This window comes from Nuphar pumila, chromosome 7 (assembly GCF_984573655.1).
Source record: "Nuphar pumila chromosome 7, dmNupPumi1.hap1.1, whole genome shotgun sequence".
NCBI classification, from domain to species: domain Eukaryota; kingdom Viridiplantae; phylum Streptophyta; class Magnoliopsida; order Nymphaeales; family Nymphaeaceae; genus Nuphar; species Nuphar pumila.
In genome coordinates, this window is record NC_143255.1 from 4,604,932 (window position 1) to 4,621,285 (window position 16,354).

At 34.9% G+C, this 16,354-nt stretch overlaps 1 protein-coding gene across 1 annotated transcript; it reads left to right on the forward strand.

The window, feature by feature from the left end:
• Positions 1–14,530: 14,530 nt before the first annotated feature.
• LOC149830930 (putative cell wall protein) lies at positions 14,531–14,896 on the forward strand. The gene has a single exon (XM_090011853.1). It carries the CDS (start codon positions 14,531–14,533, stop codon positions 14,894–14,896), a length of 366 nt encoding a protein of 121 aa, XP_089867979.1.
• Positions 14,897–16,354: the final 1,458 nt, after the last annotated feature.

Genomic DNA, 16,354 nt, shown 5'->3' on the forward strand with positions numbered 1-16,354 from the left:
TATGCACTCTCCTAAGAGAGTTTCGTGACAATGCCTTCCTTCATAGGGTGATTGAACGCTCATTCCTCAGTGAACAAATTTAGGCCTATTGCTCTTAGCACCACAATTTATAAATTTGTCCTCAAATCCCATGCCTTGAGGTTGAAATATGTTATTGACGGTTTTATCTTCAAAAACCAACATGCTTTTATCAAGGGTCGTTGCTTCCATAAAGGATTTGCTCTTCCCCACGAGGTCATTCATTCCATGCACTCCTCTCTTCAACAATCATTCATTCTAAAATTGGACCTCTCCAAAGCTTTTGATTCGGTTCGGTGAGATTTCCTCCTCTCTTGCATGGAAATGATGAATTTTGGCGAAAATGGTGCTCATGGATAAGGAGTCTTCTTCAAATCAAGTCCACCACGATCACCCTCAATGGGTGCCAAGATATGTTCTTTAACCTCTATAGAGGGCTTCGTTAAGGCGACCCTTTTTCTCCCCTTCTCTTTATCATTGTAATAGAGGCACTTTCAACTATGCTCAATGCGATCGAGGATAATAGGCTCTTCTTGAGTGTGCATCTCTCGGGATTGCTCGGCTTTTCTTACATCCTCTTTGCAGATGTCATTCTCATCTTTGGCCACACCTCCGAATCCAACATTACAAATCTTTGGGCATTGATGTGTACTTCTTTGGAGCTTTTGGGTCTAGCCATAAATTGATCCAAATCTACTATTGTTTCTTTCCATAAAACCAGTTGCATTTCTTCCATTGCAACTACCTTATTTGAGTGTCGTGTAGGCGATCTCCCATTTAAATATCTTGGGCTGCTTCTTCATCGAGGCGTCTCTAGCGACCTTTTTTGGAAGTGGGTTGAAGACAAAATTGCATCAAAGATTAACTCATGGGTTGGATTTAACTTGGCCCGAATCACTCTTGTCAAACATGTTTTCACAAGTTGTCTCTTGCACTACGTGCAACTATTCCATTTATTCTCCAAGACACACACACACACACACACAAAAAAAAAAAAAACAAAACAAAAAAAACAAAACAAAACAATGGAGCATTTCAAACATTCTTGTGGTCCGAAAACTCTCAAAAGCAAAAAACGCATTTGTGCTCTTAGAACCTAGTTACATTACCCAAACGCTTTGGAGGACTTGGCATTCGAGAATTGGGCTGATGTAACAAGACTCTTATTATGAAATGGTTGTGGTTACTTATCTCAATTGACAAGCCTTGAACTAATGTTTTCAAAGAAAAGTACTCACTACATTATGGCCATTCGAGTGAGCAAGTGGGTCCAAATGGTCTAAATGGGTCTGGGATTTGGAAGGGTTGGATCAAGCATGAACACATATTGCAAAGGATTAAAAAGAAAAAAAGAAAGAAAGAACTTGGACCACCTAAAGTCTCTCTAACAATGTTTTTTCTATAAAAAAAAAAAATATGAAAAACATAACTTAGCATAAAATTGCTTTGAACAAGAAGTCAAGCCATTTTAAGTTTATATTTGAAAACTGACAGTCAGAAGGAGTCTATGTATTTGAAAAAGTGGTAGCTGCCAAATTCACTATTTAATGCAAATATAAAGCAGCGACAATCTCACTTCCTCACAAATGCATATAAACTCTCATCCTAGCTACCAACTTCCAAACACCCATCACAAAGGTAGCTTGACTCCCATCCCAGTTACTATTTTTCAGCCTAAAAAGAATTGCTTGTTAGTGACCTCATGGTTGCTCATCTAAGATTACTCCTCTTTCAAATTGCATTCTTCTTTTAATAATTCAAATCTATGATTTCGGATTCCGTTTAGTTGCATTTGGTGAACCAAATCCATATGCGATTATAATAAGATGCGGATATAGTTTTGATTTTGTTCTGCCGAATCCAACATACATGTAAAAAGTGGATTTGGTATGAGCTAGCTTTTCACCATCGAATCCGTTTACCCAACATCCTATTAGTCAAATGGTATTTGGTCACATCCTATCCAAATCCAAACCGTTTACATCCCTACCCGATGGGGCCTGTTCACGTGGGTGAGCACGGAGGATGGTATGTATCTGAGCATGTTCTGAGTTCGAACCACAACATGAATGCCTGTTGCAAGCCAGAGTTGGGAGTACATCCTGGGTTTGTGGATGACCTTGAAGGGGCGTTTGAGTCATCGTCCGGGACATCCAGCGCATGAGCCCCATGCATGTCTGCACGCCCACGTGGGATGTGCGGATGCCTTCTGGATGCATCCCATGGACGCGAATTCGGAGACACACCCAGATGCTTACATTTTTTTTTTCAAGACAGGTGGGCAGGGGACAGGATGTGCTGTCCTGTCCACGCTTGTCTGCAATTCAAACACCCGGTCCCTGAAGGTTTTACTAGTGTTCCGGGTTTTCCCTTGACTTAGCCACAAACCTTTCCTCTTTTTCTTTCAGGTAAGTGGCTGGTTACAAGAATATGAAGGGCTGACATTTGCAACATTTAGAGGAGCAGGCCATGCAGTGCCCATCTTTAAACCTAGCAACTCCTTGGCTTTATTCACTTCTTTTATCTCTGGATAACCTCTCCCTCTCCAGCGTCGAAGCTAATGCAGACCAAACATTAACTTGTGATGCCAACTTAATTAATTAGAGATCAAAATACGATATGCAAAATATATGAGATGTTTACATATATGTATTGTAGGTGAGGTTTGTTCGGAAGAAATAAGCTCCATGAGCATAGGCACTGCATCATGTAGCAGGGCCTCTAACCATAGTAGAGTGTGGTGATGTCTAATAAAAGGGTATATCTTTGCTGGAAGCAGATCAGGTCATGCTGAATATGAGCTTTTTGCTCATGCCAACATCGTGGTCGCCCGTTTTGTATTTTGGATGAATGTCACGTAACATATAACTTTTCTGTCATTGGTTAAATTTTGAATGTAAAAGAAATAAAAAAATTAAAAATAACTTGTACAACCCCCAAAAGGCGCATGCTCTTTCGGGCCTCTCTGCGATGCCATTTTGGGTTGCAGAGGGTGTCTCTCTCTATATATATTCAAACCCACTTGACAATTATTTCTTTAATTTTGAAAGATGTTGCTGCCACTGATATCTTTAGGTTTTGCCCGATTTCGGTTATGAGTGTCTTTTATCGGATGATCGTCAAGGTGTTAGCTAATAGGTTGAAGGCCGTGGCTCACCAAATATTTTCGAACTCTCAGTTCGCTTTTATCCACAATAAAAGGATTCACCATTCTTTCATTTTGGCCTCTGAAAGTCATTTACTCCTTACATCTTAGTGGTCAACTCTATTTTTCTCTTAAATTAGATTTTTATAAAGCCTTTTATTATGTGCATTGACCCTTCTTATTTCCAATGTTATCTAATTTTGACATTGGTCATCGTTTTTCTGAGTGGGTGAGGGAATTGATCTCTAATGTTCAGGCCATGATTAAGATTAACGACATTAGAGGTAGCCAGATCAAGTTGGGACATGGATTACGGTAAGGCTGCCCTCTCTCGCCTTTGCTGTTCAATACCATTGCTGAGGGTCTCGTGGTGTTGCTCAAGCGTGTTGATCCTTTAGATGTTCTAGATTTCTCAGACCATATTCTTATTTATGCTGATGATATGATTATTTTTGGACGAGCAAACGTGCAACAAATGCTTAGATTCAAACTTATTCTCCAGTTCTTTCTCTCTCTTTCAGGGATTTTCCTAAATGATAATAAATACTCTCTTACCATGTTCAATGTTGAGTCATCTATGCTTGCAGCGGGTCAATGGATTTTTAATTGCACAATTTCTAAGTTGTCGATGGCGTATTTGAGTCTGTTGTTACAAGTGAATCGCCTCTCTTCCGTTGCTTGGGCTCTAACTATTCAAAAAGTGAAACACAAGTTTTTTTCGTGGTAGGCGTCTTATCTCTCCATCGTTGGTCGTCTGACTTTAATCAAACATGTTTTTTCTTGTATTCTTGATTTTTTTATGTTAATATTTGTGATGCCTATGGGTGTAGAGAAGCAGATTTGTCGTTTAATGATGAATTTTCTTTGGTTTGGGTGTGAACTCCAGGGTAATCGTCATTTGGTTGGTTGGCGAACTGTGGTGTTACCTAGGCATATGGCTGACTTAGGTATTTTTGCTCCAAGACAAAGGAGTATTGTTCTTGTGGCCAAGCAATGTTGGATGGCCCATCAACCAGGTTCTCCATGTACTCGTTTGCTTCATGCTAAATATGGTGATCCTGATTTATCTCTTTCTCGTCATGGAACCCAAGGGTTGGTGATCTCGCACTTGCGAAGCATGTGACTGAGAGCTTTATCGTTCTTTAGAGATCAAATTGGAGATGCAAGAAATTATGATCAGTGGTTGCAATGGGCGATTGCGCCAAATGGTGTGTTTCACACCCACAAAGTGTATAGATTGTTGCTCCCCCCGGGGGCAGATTGGTTCCCTGAGTATGTGTTATGGGCTAAGGGCCCTTCCCCAAGATCTCGGTTCTTGGATTGGTTAATTTTGCATGATAGGGTTTAGACTCACAATTATTTAAAGAAGTTGGGTTTTCAGTTTTCTAACTAGTGTGTGCTTTGTCAAGCTGTTGAAGAAACTACCTCTTATTTATTCTGGTCTTGCCCAATCTTTGTGGCCCTATTTAATAGGACGTGGAGATCTCTGGATGTAATTGTCAAAGAGGAGTCTTTCGCTCTTGATCTTCTCTTGGGCTCTGTTGGAATTAGACGATGCAAGCGGTAGAGACTGAACTAGAAGACGTGGTTGCTTACTACTTGGTGGTCTGTTTGGATGGCATGCAATAATGCTATTTTCCAGCAAATTTCGATCGTCCTTAATAATCTTATCCATAAAATCATGATTGATGTATATGTGATTCTACGTATGCATCTTAGAGACATATCCTTCCCTCTGAACAACGTTCACTCATCGGTGGTTCCCTCTAATCTAGCGAATCCTGTTTGAGCTTGACTTTGTTGTCTGTTGTTATTTGTCTGTAGTTTTTTTTCTTTAGCTTTTTATTTTTCTATATTTTATTTTTGTTTTTTATTTTGTTAGGTTCATGGGTTCAACCTTTTGTTGATCTTCATGTGTTGTAATGTTGACTTAACCAATTTAGGTTAGTCCCAAAGTATGTCAGGTTATGGTACTCTAAGAATCCATAACTTGAAAGTCAAGAAACAAACAAAGATGGTCTAAGTTCCAAACCCATCTCATCCAGACATAAGCAAATTGGACCCACTGAGCTGATCCAGGTCTGGACTTCAACTAGGTTTTTCACAAGGGCTAAAATTTTCAAGTTAGCAAAAACATAAAGTGTCGAGTATGATGAAATTCTGTTCAAATATTGGACATGAGGCACTACCATTCACATGAACAATGGTGTGAATGATGTTTCTAGCTAAAGCTGCTTTCATGGGTTTTTTTTCTTCTCTTTTACAAGAATAACTCAATATATAATACATGCACACAAAGATATTAAGGATAATTGCATCTGAATATCCATGAGTAAAAGTCACTTAGACGCAGGTTTTGGAAACTTTTTGATGCGTAAAACGTGATGCAAGAGGCAGAATTCCCAATAAATGCTCACATGCATGAAGCAGTGAAATATTTAAGCATAAAGAAAAGTAAGAAACAATGGTGGAATTAGCTAAAAATTTAAGACCTTGATGCTTTAAAAAAAAAGAATTAAGACCTTGTTTATAAAAAAATATTTATCACAATGCACTTTTATAATAAAAATATACATTAAAGATAGAATTCTTTTAACATGAGAAAGTTATACAAATTCAACTAGTGGCAATAGCCTACACAAGTAGAGAAGCACTCCACAGATCCGATTGTAAGAGATCAAACACCAACAACATTCCAAGTCATCCCAAAGAACATAAAAGCTACTTCAAATCACATGCCACAAATCAAGAACCCCATCAACAAATAAGAGATAACACCATCTTCATTTATCTGCAAATAAAAAAATGAATTAGAGAATAAACATATTCAAAAAAATATATTGTATTTAAGTTTGTTGCATTACCATGGAATTCATAAACTGGTTGGTCATATGACATTTGCTAAGTTTTAGATTATTTTTAAATAATTAATTTTTTTTTCATAATTCAACTTTTTTGGCGTTTTCAATTAATTCAGTTTACAGGAATCAAATGTCGCCTAAGCTAATGATTAGGTTACTCAAGCAACACAAGGACCATCACCTAGAGCAAGGCTAGGAATTTTTCATAATGTTCTTGATGATAACGATTTTTTTAAGAAATTGCTGCGATGGGTTATTTTAGCAGCCAACTAAAAACTTATAATTATCACAAAAAAAGAGAGCTCTGTCATAGTTGAAACTTAAATAGAAATGTGCTAATTCAAATCCTAATAATTCAACAATTTTTGCCACAATTTAGAAAAATTAGTAAAACATATTTTCATATATCATATATCATGGTATTAAAAAATTAGCATTTGATGACAATGACATTAAATCCACAACAAAATCAACTTGCTCCATCATGATCTGACCGTTGTTTGCAAATACATCACATAAGAAGCAACTTGCTCCATTAATGAACTCAAAGTTTCATCAATGTTTAGCAAATTTTGCCACAGACTAGAAAATTAATGAATTCAGCAAATTTTCTACAAACCAAAAAATTAAAAAATAGATTTTTAAATATCATTAGCATCTAATGTTAATGGCATCATAAAAATATGTTTTTTTACAAACAACAATATTAAAGGTATAGAGAGCTTGCAAAAAGGTTAAAAACCCAAAAAAAATCCACAAAATTAGACCATTGTTTAAAAATACAACATATACACAACAACCTCTTCCATCAATGAACATAGAGTAACATCAATGTTAGACAATACCAAAAAATGAATGAATTCAGAAAGTTTTTTCACAGACCAAAAAATAAAAAAATAGACTAATGATAATGGCATTGTAAAGGAAAGATTCTTCACAAATGAAACAGGGCTTGCAAAAAGCTAAAAGCCAATAAGAAATTTACAAAATCAAACTCGGCATCCTAGTAAAGCCACTATTAAAATAAAATGAAAGAGAGACCCATCAAAGGTTTTTTTGTGGAAAGAAGAAGCCACCACCAACATCATTGATTTAGCCCTATTTTTTTTTCACCTTCTAGTTAGCTTATGCTCCAGATCGTCTTAATCGTCAGAAACCCTTGCAGAGAGAGAGAGAGAGAGAGATTAGGGGTTGGTTGTAGATTCTTGCATCATCCTGCTGTAAATCCATGTTGCAAGAGAAAATTATTAGGGGTCGGTTTGTAAAGGGTAATGGCTTGTGAGAAAGAGAGATAGAGAGACACCCTCTGCAACCCAAAATGGCATCACAGAGATACCCGAAAGGGTAGCGCCTTTTCGGGGTGGCACAAGTTGTTTTTTTATTTTTTTTATGTCTTTTACATTCAAAACTTAACCATTGACGGAAAAGTTAAAAAGTTAACGGAACAGTTATATGTTACGTGGCATTCATCCAAAATGCAAAACAGACGGCCACAATGTTTGCATGAGCAACTTATGTATTTGTTAATTTGGATCTAGAGGAGCCGGATAACATGTGCTTTCTCTCTCTCTTTTCAAATTCCTTCAAGTTCCGTTATTAGGGACCACTTGCTTGGTCTCGTGATTTTATGGCACAAAAAAAAAATGGAGATTATTGTGGTGGGTATGATTGTTTTTAGCATAGTGGGTGATCTAGACTGAAAAAAATGACATCTTTTTCAAGGACATTAAATTCAATTTTAGTAGGCTTCGAGCGGGTTATGTCTGATGTGTATCCCGCTCTTCAATTATATAGTGGAGACGAGGGTTTAATCTGCTTGTACTTTGAACTGTAAACAGTCACCATTTAGATTGTGGTTGTTTTACTCTTATGTTCTTCTCTCAACCAATAATCCCTTGAATGTATTTTGGTAAGGTTGAATGTTGAACTCTCTCTCTCTCTCTTGCATAACATGCGTGTGCTTGACAATGTTGAAGACTAAGTGAAACAAACAGGAATGCAAATGAAAGATCAGTCTAACATATTAGAAATGGTATGTTAAAAGATGGGCCATGGCTTAATTTTAAATTCTTTTATCAAGGCAGTGACTTAAGCACAGAACATCAGGTCCAAAGAATCTTGATAAAATGTGTCCAAGGCACCTTGGATTCCATGCATCATTGAGATGAACAGCATCCAAAACCAGTTAAAAAGATTGGGCTCTCCATCCAGATGAATCCCATAAGAATTTGTGAGGGTGTGCAATTTTCATGTCAAGGATATCAAAGGCTGGAAAATGAATATCTAAGATTTGTGAAAAACATAACGCTTTTGGATGTGGTTCATCATGATGAATAACATCCAAGGTGGCTCTTGGAATTGACCTCTTCTAGGACCTAGGAGAAACCATTAAGTGTGAGAGGGGATCAGGTCCAAGGAGCCTTGGATGGAAAACTATTTGGATGCCGTTCATCACAAAGACAATGCACACATGCATGCGTTATGTTTAAAACAAATTTCAGTTTCATTCCTAAATGTTTGATTGCGATCACCCAGAAAGTGAATAAGAAATTCTTGTGCAGCACATCTAGTTGGGAAACACCATTTTTGTTGGGTTTTTAAGTAGGGGTGTCAACGAGTAGGGTTTGGTTCAGACTCAGGTGGAACCAAACTTGAACCAGATTTTCGGGTATGGTATCAGATCCAGACCTGGGTCTAATTGGGTCTATTATAAGAGAAACCATACCCGGACCCGATAAGAACTACATGCCCGATAAAATAATATTTTTTTATCATTTTTACGTTGAAAAATTATGGGTCTCATTCAAAACTCAGGTCGGGTATAAAATTTCACCAACTATACCCAAGTCCATGTATTAATTTGGCTCTGGACCCGGGCCTTAATCGGGTCTTCTTATTTGTCACCATACCCGAACCTATAGGGTTTGGTCCTGGTCGGGTTCGGGTAAACCCGACCCTTTGACACCCCTAGTTTTAGGTGCCAATGACATCCACGGTGCCTTGGACCTGATCCATTTTTGTTAAACGTTGTTATATTGAACAAGCGATGGAAATCAACTAGGTGGCTAAGTTAGGAAAAATATTTTGTGAAAAAATAGAAATTTTATTTTTATCAGAAAAATAATCAAAAGTAAAAAGAAACATTAAAAAATGAAATTACAATCCATTATTTTTTATCGATATTTATTGTTTCAAAAAATAATATTGCAATTTTCTCACATTTGTTTAAAAAAAAACACCGATGTCAGTCACTATGGTAGCAAAAAACACTATGGCTCCCTTAGGGTATCTCTTAACACCTGAAAAGAACTTATTTAATTGGATGAGCTTCTTGGTATTTTGTTGATACGTGAGGCCCAAGTTATTGAGGGTGACACTTTAAATACCTAGCTTTGCCAGCAAGGCCATAGTGCTCTTCAATGTCGTGTCTACAAAATTTTAGAAAAAAGGTGTTATAGTAGTTGAGGAATACATAATTGCTCCAAATCATTATGATGATGGTGGGTGATACCCTGATTTAGGGGCCACATACCATGTGATGTCAGATCTGGCTAAGTTATCCTTGCAATCAGAGTAGCATGGGAATGATCAAGTCAAAGTGGAAAATAGATCATGTTTGACAATTGAGCATATTGGTAACAGTATTTTCAACTCCTTTAATTTTAATTTTACTATGGCGTTCTACATTATCCAGATATTGCATGAAATCTCTATATGGAAGAGATAATAATGTCTATTTTGAGTTTCATTCATATGTTTGCTATGTGAAGGATCACAAGACGGGGAACGTGGTGCTGCATAGTTAAAGTAAAAGTGGTATGCACAAGCTTGATTTTAATAAAGGATAATTAGAGTCTTTTGTTGGATGAGGGTACATCCATTGAGTAGTGGCGTAAGAGGATGGAACATCCATCATTTAGGATTATTTAGAATATAATAAACAAACATGGGTTACATGCCAACAGTAAAGAGTCACTCTCTACCCTTTGATCAATACTCACACAAAGTTTAGGTGCCACTTGATATTCTCTGACATGTGGGGACCGGCCTCAGTTCCTTCTACCAAGGGACATAGATATTATATTCATTTCATTGATGTGTTTTCATCTACATAAAAAATAAGTGTTTCTTATTTTCAAAATTTTTAAGAATTTTGTTGAAAATCATTTTGGTCAAAAAATAAAAGTTCTCCAAAGTGATTAGGGTGGAGAATACAGATCTCTTTCAGATATTTTGAAATCTAGTGGCATCAATCATAGAGTTTCATGCCCGCACATCCACAAGAAAATACAGATCTACCGAAAGAAAACATTGGCATATTTTTTAATTTGGGTTGACTATGCTTGCTCAAGTTGGGGTTCAAATTAAATTTTGGGATTATGCTTTCTTAACAACTGCCTACCTGATTAATAGATTGCCATCGTCTGTTACTAAAATCAAATCTTTGTTTGAATTGGCTTAAAAAAAGCCTAAAAATATATTTAGCATATATTTACTAAATGAATTATAAAATTAAGAATTAAAATATAATACTCCTAAATTTTAAATCATATATAAGAAAAAATAGATTTAGCATGCATTCATTAAAAATATTATAAAATTAGTAATTAAAATAGAAAACCCTAAAATCTAAATCGTATATAAGAAAAAATCACATATTTAGTTTACATTCACTGAATAAATTATATAATTAAGAATTAAAATGCAAAACCCCTAAAATTTAAATCATATATGAGAACAAAATCAGATTTAACATGCATTCACTTAATAAATAACAAAAATAAGAATTAAACTAAATCATAAATGATAAAAAAACAGATTTAGCATGCATTAAATAAATAGATTACAAAGTTATGAATTAAAATGTAAAAACCCTAAATTTTAAATCATATATAAAAAATAAATTTAGCATGCATTCACTAAATAGATTATAAAATTAAGAATTAAAATGCAAAACCCCTAAAATCTATATTATATATGAGAAAAAAATCATATTTAACATGAATACACTCAATAAATAATTAAATTAGCAATTAAAATATAAAACCCTTAAAATCTAAATTATACATGAAAAAAATTAGATTTAGCATGTATTCACTCAATAAATAATAATAATATAAATTAAATATAAAATCTCTAAAATCTAAATCATATATAAGAAAAAAATTAGATTTAGCATGCATTTACTCAATAAATAATAAAAATAAGAATTAAAATATAAAAACCTTAAAATCAAAATCATACATTAGAAAAAAAAACAGATTTATCATGCATTCACTAATATATTACAAAACTAGGTATTTAAATATAAGAAAAAAATAGATTTAGCATACAATCACAAAATAAATTATATAATTAACAATTAAAATATAAAACTTCTAAAATCTAAATCATATATGAGAAAAAAAATCAGATTTATCATGCATTCACTTAATAAATAATAAAATTAATAATTAAAATATAAAATCCTAAAATCTAAATTATACATGAAAAAAAATCAGATTTAGCATACATACATTCAATAAATAACAAAAATATAGATTAAAATGCAAAACTTCTAAAATCTAAATCATATATGAGAAAATAAAATTAGATTTATCATGCATTCACTCAATAAATCATAAAATTAGTAATTAAAATATAAATTTCTTAAAATCTAAATAATGAATAAGAAAAAAAATTGAATTTAGCATGCATTTACTAAATAAATTATAAAATTAGCAATTAAAATATAAAAATCTTTGAATCTAAATCATATATGTGTAAAAAAATAGATTTAGCATGCATTTACTAAATAAATTATAAAATTATTACCTAAAATGATAGATGGTACTCACTTTTGATACTATTCCTTGTTTTGGCCTAGACTAGAGAAATATGTCCAACATGGCAAATTCACTATTCAAAATATGCCAAACATGGCCACTTGATTCTTTTGGGGACAGTTTTACCTTTTTTTTTTACACTATTCCTTGTTTTGGCCTAGACTAAAGAAATATGTTAAACATGGCTAATTCACTACTCAAAATATGCCAAACATGGCCACTTATTTTTTTGTGGACAGTTTTACCTTTTATCACCTAACAAATTGGACGTTTTGGTCACGTAATTGTCACTTGAAAAAATCAGGCACCATGTCAGTTGTCACTTGACAAAATCAGGCATCATATAAGTTGTTGCCTGAAAAATTAGACACCAAAACTTTTAGGCGATAAAGGGCAAAAGTGTCAAGTAAACAGTAAATTGATCATGTTTGTTATATTTTCTAACTTCCGGTTAGCAGTGGTATTTTCAATAAAAGTGAGGGCCATCTATGTCATTGTTCGATAATTTAAAGAAAGAGATCACAAAAAAAAAATTAAAGAAAGAGAAAGGTCAAAATTGTTATTTTCTATAATTGACTGCTAAACGTTAAGATTAAGAAATAACTAAAGGTAGTTGCACAGAGATTAACAGGAAGCAGCTGTTTGAGCAATTTTTTGAAACGTTTGGCACCTATCTAATTTTTTTAAAAACTAATGCAGTTAAACATAACTTCGTCATTCTTTGGGCACTAATATGTAAATTATCCTTTAAAGTATTATGCCTACAAATGGGATCAAAGTGAAATATGACAAGGTCAATGTCAGCTCTTGGAATTAGGGCACCCGTAAGCATAAAGCACAATCACTATAGAGGGGTTATGCACGCTAATTGCGCATAAAAAAAATAAGAAGGTGCCTTTAGCAACGGTTCAAACCAATGTTGTTAGTATCGGTGGGTATCAGCAGAAAATCGATAGGCTTAATCCCTGAATCGGCTATTTTTTTAATAAATATAAAAAATACTTTGAATTATTTTTGTATAGTATTTTAATAGCTTTAACACATGTCACATTCTGATTGACACTTAATATTTTTTAAATTATTTTTTGGCCGATTCAGAACAATTAACTTGAGTATCGGTATCACGGATTCACCTGAATCGTTGGCCAAACAATACAGGGCCGATACCTATACTGACAACATCGGCTCAATCCACAATTAATGACCATTGGTCAGCTTCAACCATAGTGACAAATATCGCAAGAATTATGAAAATCTAACGACAATATGACGAGAAATGGCCTCTCGTGAGATTTTCAAAATATTACGAGATTTATGAAAAAAACATAAAATACCGCAATGTAAATGCGATATTTATGTTTTAAACGGCTATTTATTGTGAAAAAACCGTGTAATTTTATTTTTAAATATTTTTTATTAACTTTTTTGTATAAAAATTATTTTTTTAATTTATTTTTTTATTGCCCAGATTTTTGCCGAAAAAAACATTTAAGTCACTATGGTTTCAATCACTTAATTTTTTAAATTCTTTGCTATTTTTCATCAAACAAATGACATCTTTTTCCGGAAGCGTAGTGGTGACTGATATACCGATGAATACATTCAATATTACCTGATCTGGCCTCCCACTGCAGTACAGAGTTTTTGTGGCATCGTTCAGCGCGTCAGCTTGGTTGGGCCTCTATGTCATCCTACTGAGGTGCATCTTATAATGGTACTCGCCTCAATATAGACTAAGTTGGTACAGCTACCACTTTATACTAACCACTACTGTGTATGGAAGTATGAAGATTAATGGCAGCCACCTAAACCTGTGGCTCTTGCCTGTGCTTGGACACCAACCTCTCATCCTTTCTGCAAGCAAAAGTAGTTTGGAAATGAATATTCAACAGCAATTTCAGTACAAATTCTCCACTGTGGCTAAACAACTGAAACTATATTATTTTGACCACGTACATCCCTTGTATTTTTATGTCATTTCTCATAATGATGCAGGCTTAAATCGAGGTCGTAGAGATCTATGCTACAATACGAACTATTGCACGCTTAATCTATGATGAATTGAAATCTACTAAACAATACATCATAGTGATAACATTTCCATTAAGAGTATTGGGTTCTGCATACTCTAATGCATGTTCACTGGGTTCTGCATATTCTAACGAGTGTTCATGGGCTCTGCACTAAAGATCTTCGGACATGTGAAGCCTTATAGTATAGGGTATAGAGTATCTAGTATTTATCCATAAGCAGAAAGGTACGTAGACTTTCTCATTCCATACTTGTAGAACAGTAGGAAGAGCTTCTTGTTGTAAATATTTGCTTGTTCTTCATCTTCTGTACTACATAAAGCATTAATTAGTTGCCGTCCTAAGCAGTTGGAAATGTTAAATGCAGTAAAACTCTTAGGTCAATATTGTGTTATTTTTCCTTGACTAATGTGGCCATCTTTTTAAACATTCATTGACTAAAAGAAACTACCCAACCAAAAAATATTTTCTGCTCACCATTTATTCCATGTCAGAATAGTACTCTCTCTCTCTCTCTCTCTCATACTGCACCACCTCTTAAAACACCGCATTTTTTAGCTCCAACATCCTAGTTCTATATAATCCCTGATGTCTTACAGACCCCCCTATCCAAGTCATCAAACTCTTCTCTATCTTCTTCAGTTGCTAATAATGGCTGCCAAACTCTCTACTTTCCTTGCCCTCTTCCTCACCTTCTATATCGTAATCACACTCGCAGGAACTGCAATGGCCATCCGGAGTATTCCAAAAAAGGCACCTCAGACTGGCGATTTGAAAAAACCAGATTGTGATACAGATGGCAGCTTCCTCATTCCTGGAGTCGGCCGATACATGGGAAATTCCGGTGGACCCTTGCCAACGACTCCTTTGCCAGGCACCGGAGGGCCCGGAGATGTTGGTGATGGGCACCAGACCCCTAGTTATATTCCCGGACTCGACGACACTTTTGTTCCCAATCCAGGCCTTGAAATTCCAATTGTTGGAGGTGGAGTTCCAATTGGCAATGTTCACAATTAAGGATTGGTGAAAACAATTATCATATCGACCAATGGTACTCATGTAGAGTAGGTATGGTACTCATGTAGAGTACGTATGGTGTGTTTTAGCATTCAAAAGGCACTGTTTGAAGCAGCTTCAACTGGCCTAGAGTTTATTGTTTTCGGTCCTTGGGTGTAACCGTCAGGTATTGACTTAGTTGAATAAGATTTGATTGCATGTCTTTTTCCATTATATGCTTAAGCTGGAGAGATCAAATAATAAAATAAAAATAAAAGTAGAAAATCGACATTATGTCATACATAGGCAGGCATAAATTCAAGAATTAAGAAATTCATTGCTTCCTCTACAAAAGTTACAAAGTTTGTCGCTTGTTGTGCCTTCTTCCTAAATGGACAAGGTATTCTAAAGCACAATATACCAAGAAACTACATAGTGCAACAAGTGAAAAGGAACATCAAACACAAACCAATTCTTCCAAGTAAGAGGGCATTAACACCAAGAGTTAGATCATGTTCTTGATAGTTGAAATCACCATGTCTGATGGCAGCAGTCATTTTTCTCAAAGCTTTTTATTCCACCTAGAAGAATTTCCTTGCAACTAAAGTTGTTGAAAAGGATAAAAGCATGGGCATCAGAGCTAAGGGTGCATTTGAATACTTGGATCTGGAACACAAGGTTCATACTTGGTCATGACACCCATGCCAATCTGCAGTTGTTGCAAACATGAAATCTCAGATCCTCAAATCTAAGATTCCAAAATACCCTCAAATTCATGAATCTCTAGCCAAAAGGGGGAGGTCTCTATGTGGTCCAGTTTCAAATCCTCTGGTTTGAGATCCTAGAATCTCACGACTTAAGATGTGAGATAACTTCAGAGTTATTATAGAATCATAATCAAAGCAGCCACCTTAAACAGCAGAAGCTAAAAACTCGTTAGCAACTCATAATGATGTCTAGATTCAGACATGTGACTTGATTCATGTCTATACCCTGCCAATCAACAAAAAACTCAGGAATCAGGATGCTTCATAAAAAGGAAAATAGAGATGCATGAGTGCATCTTTTGGTGACAACCCAATCATCAGGCAACAAAAGGCCTATACACAGCTCCCTCTTCATCTGCAGGAAGAAAATACATGAGAGACCTTGTGATTCACTGACTTGAGTTGATTCCTCACAATAGCTCTCAGGAATTAAGTTCCTCAACAGAAACAGAAGAATTTGATTCTTGTTTGTTAGTTTCAATTTCTACAAATAGATCAAGGGCAGAAATAGAAACCTAGAATGCCGTCAGAAACCTGATAGTCATGATATATATATATATATATATATATATATATATATATATATATATATATATATATATATATATATATATATATATATATATATATATATATATATATATAACGTCCACACAACAGAAATTTCGATTTAATGTGGAAACCCAAAATTTGAAGATCAACAAGTTAATGC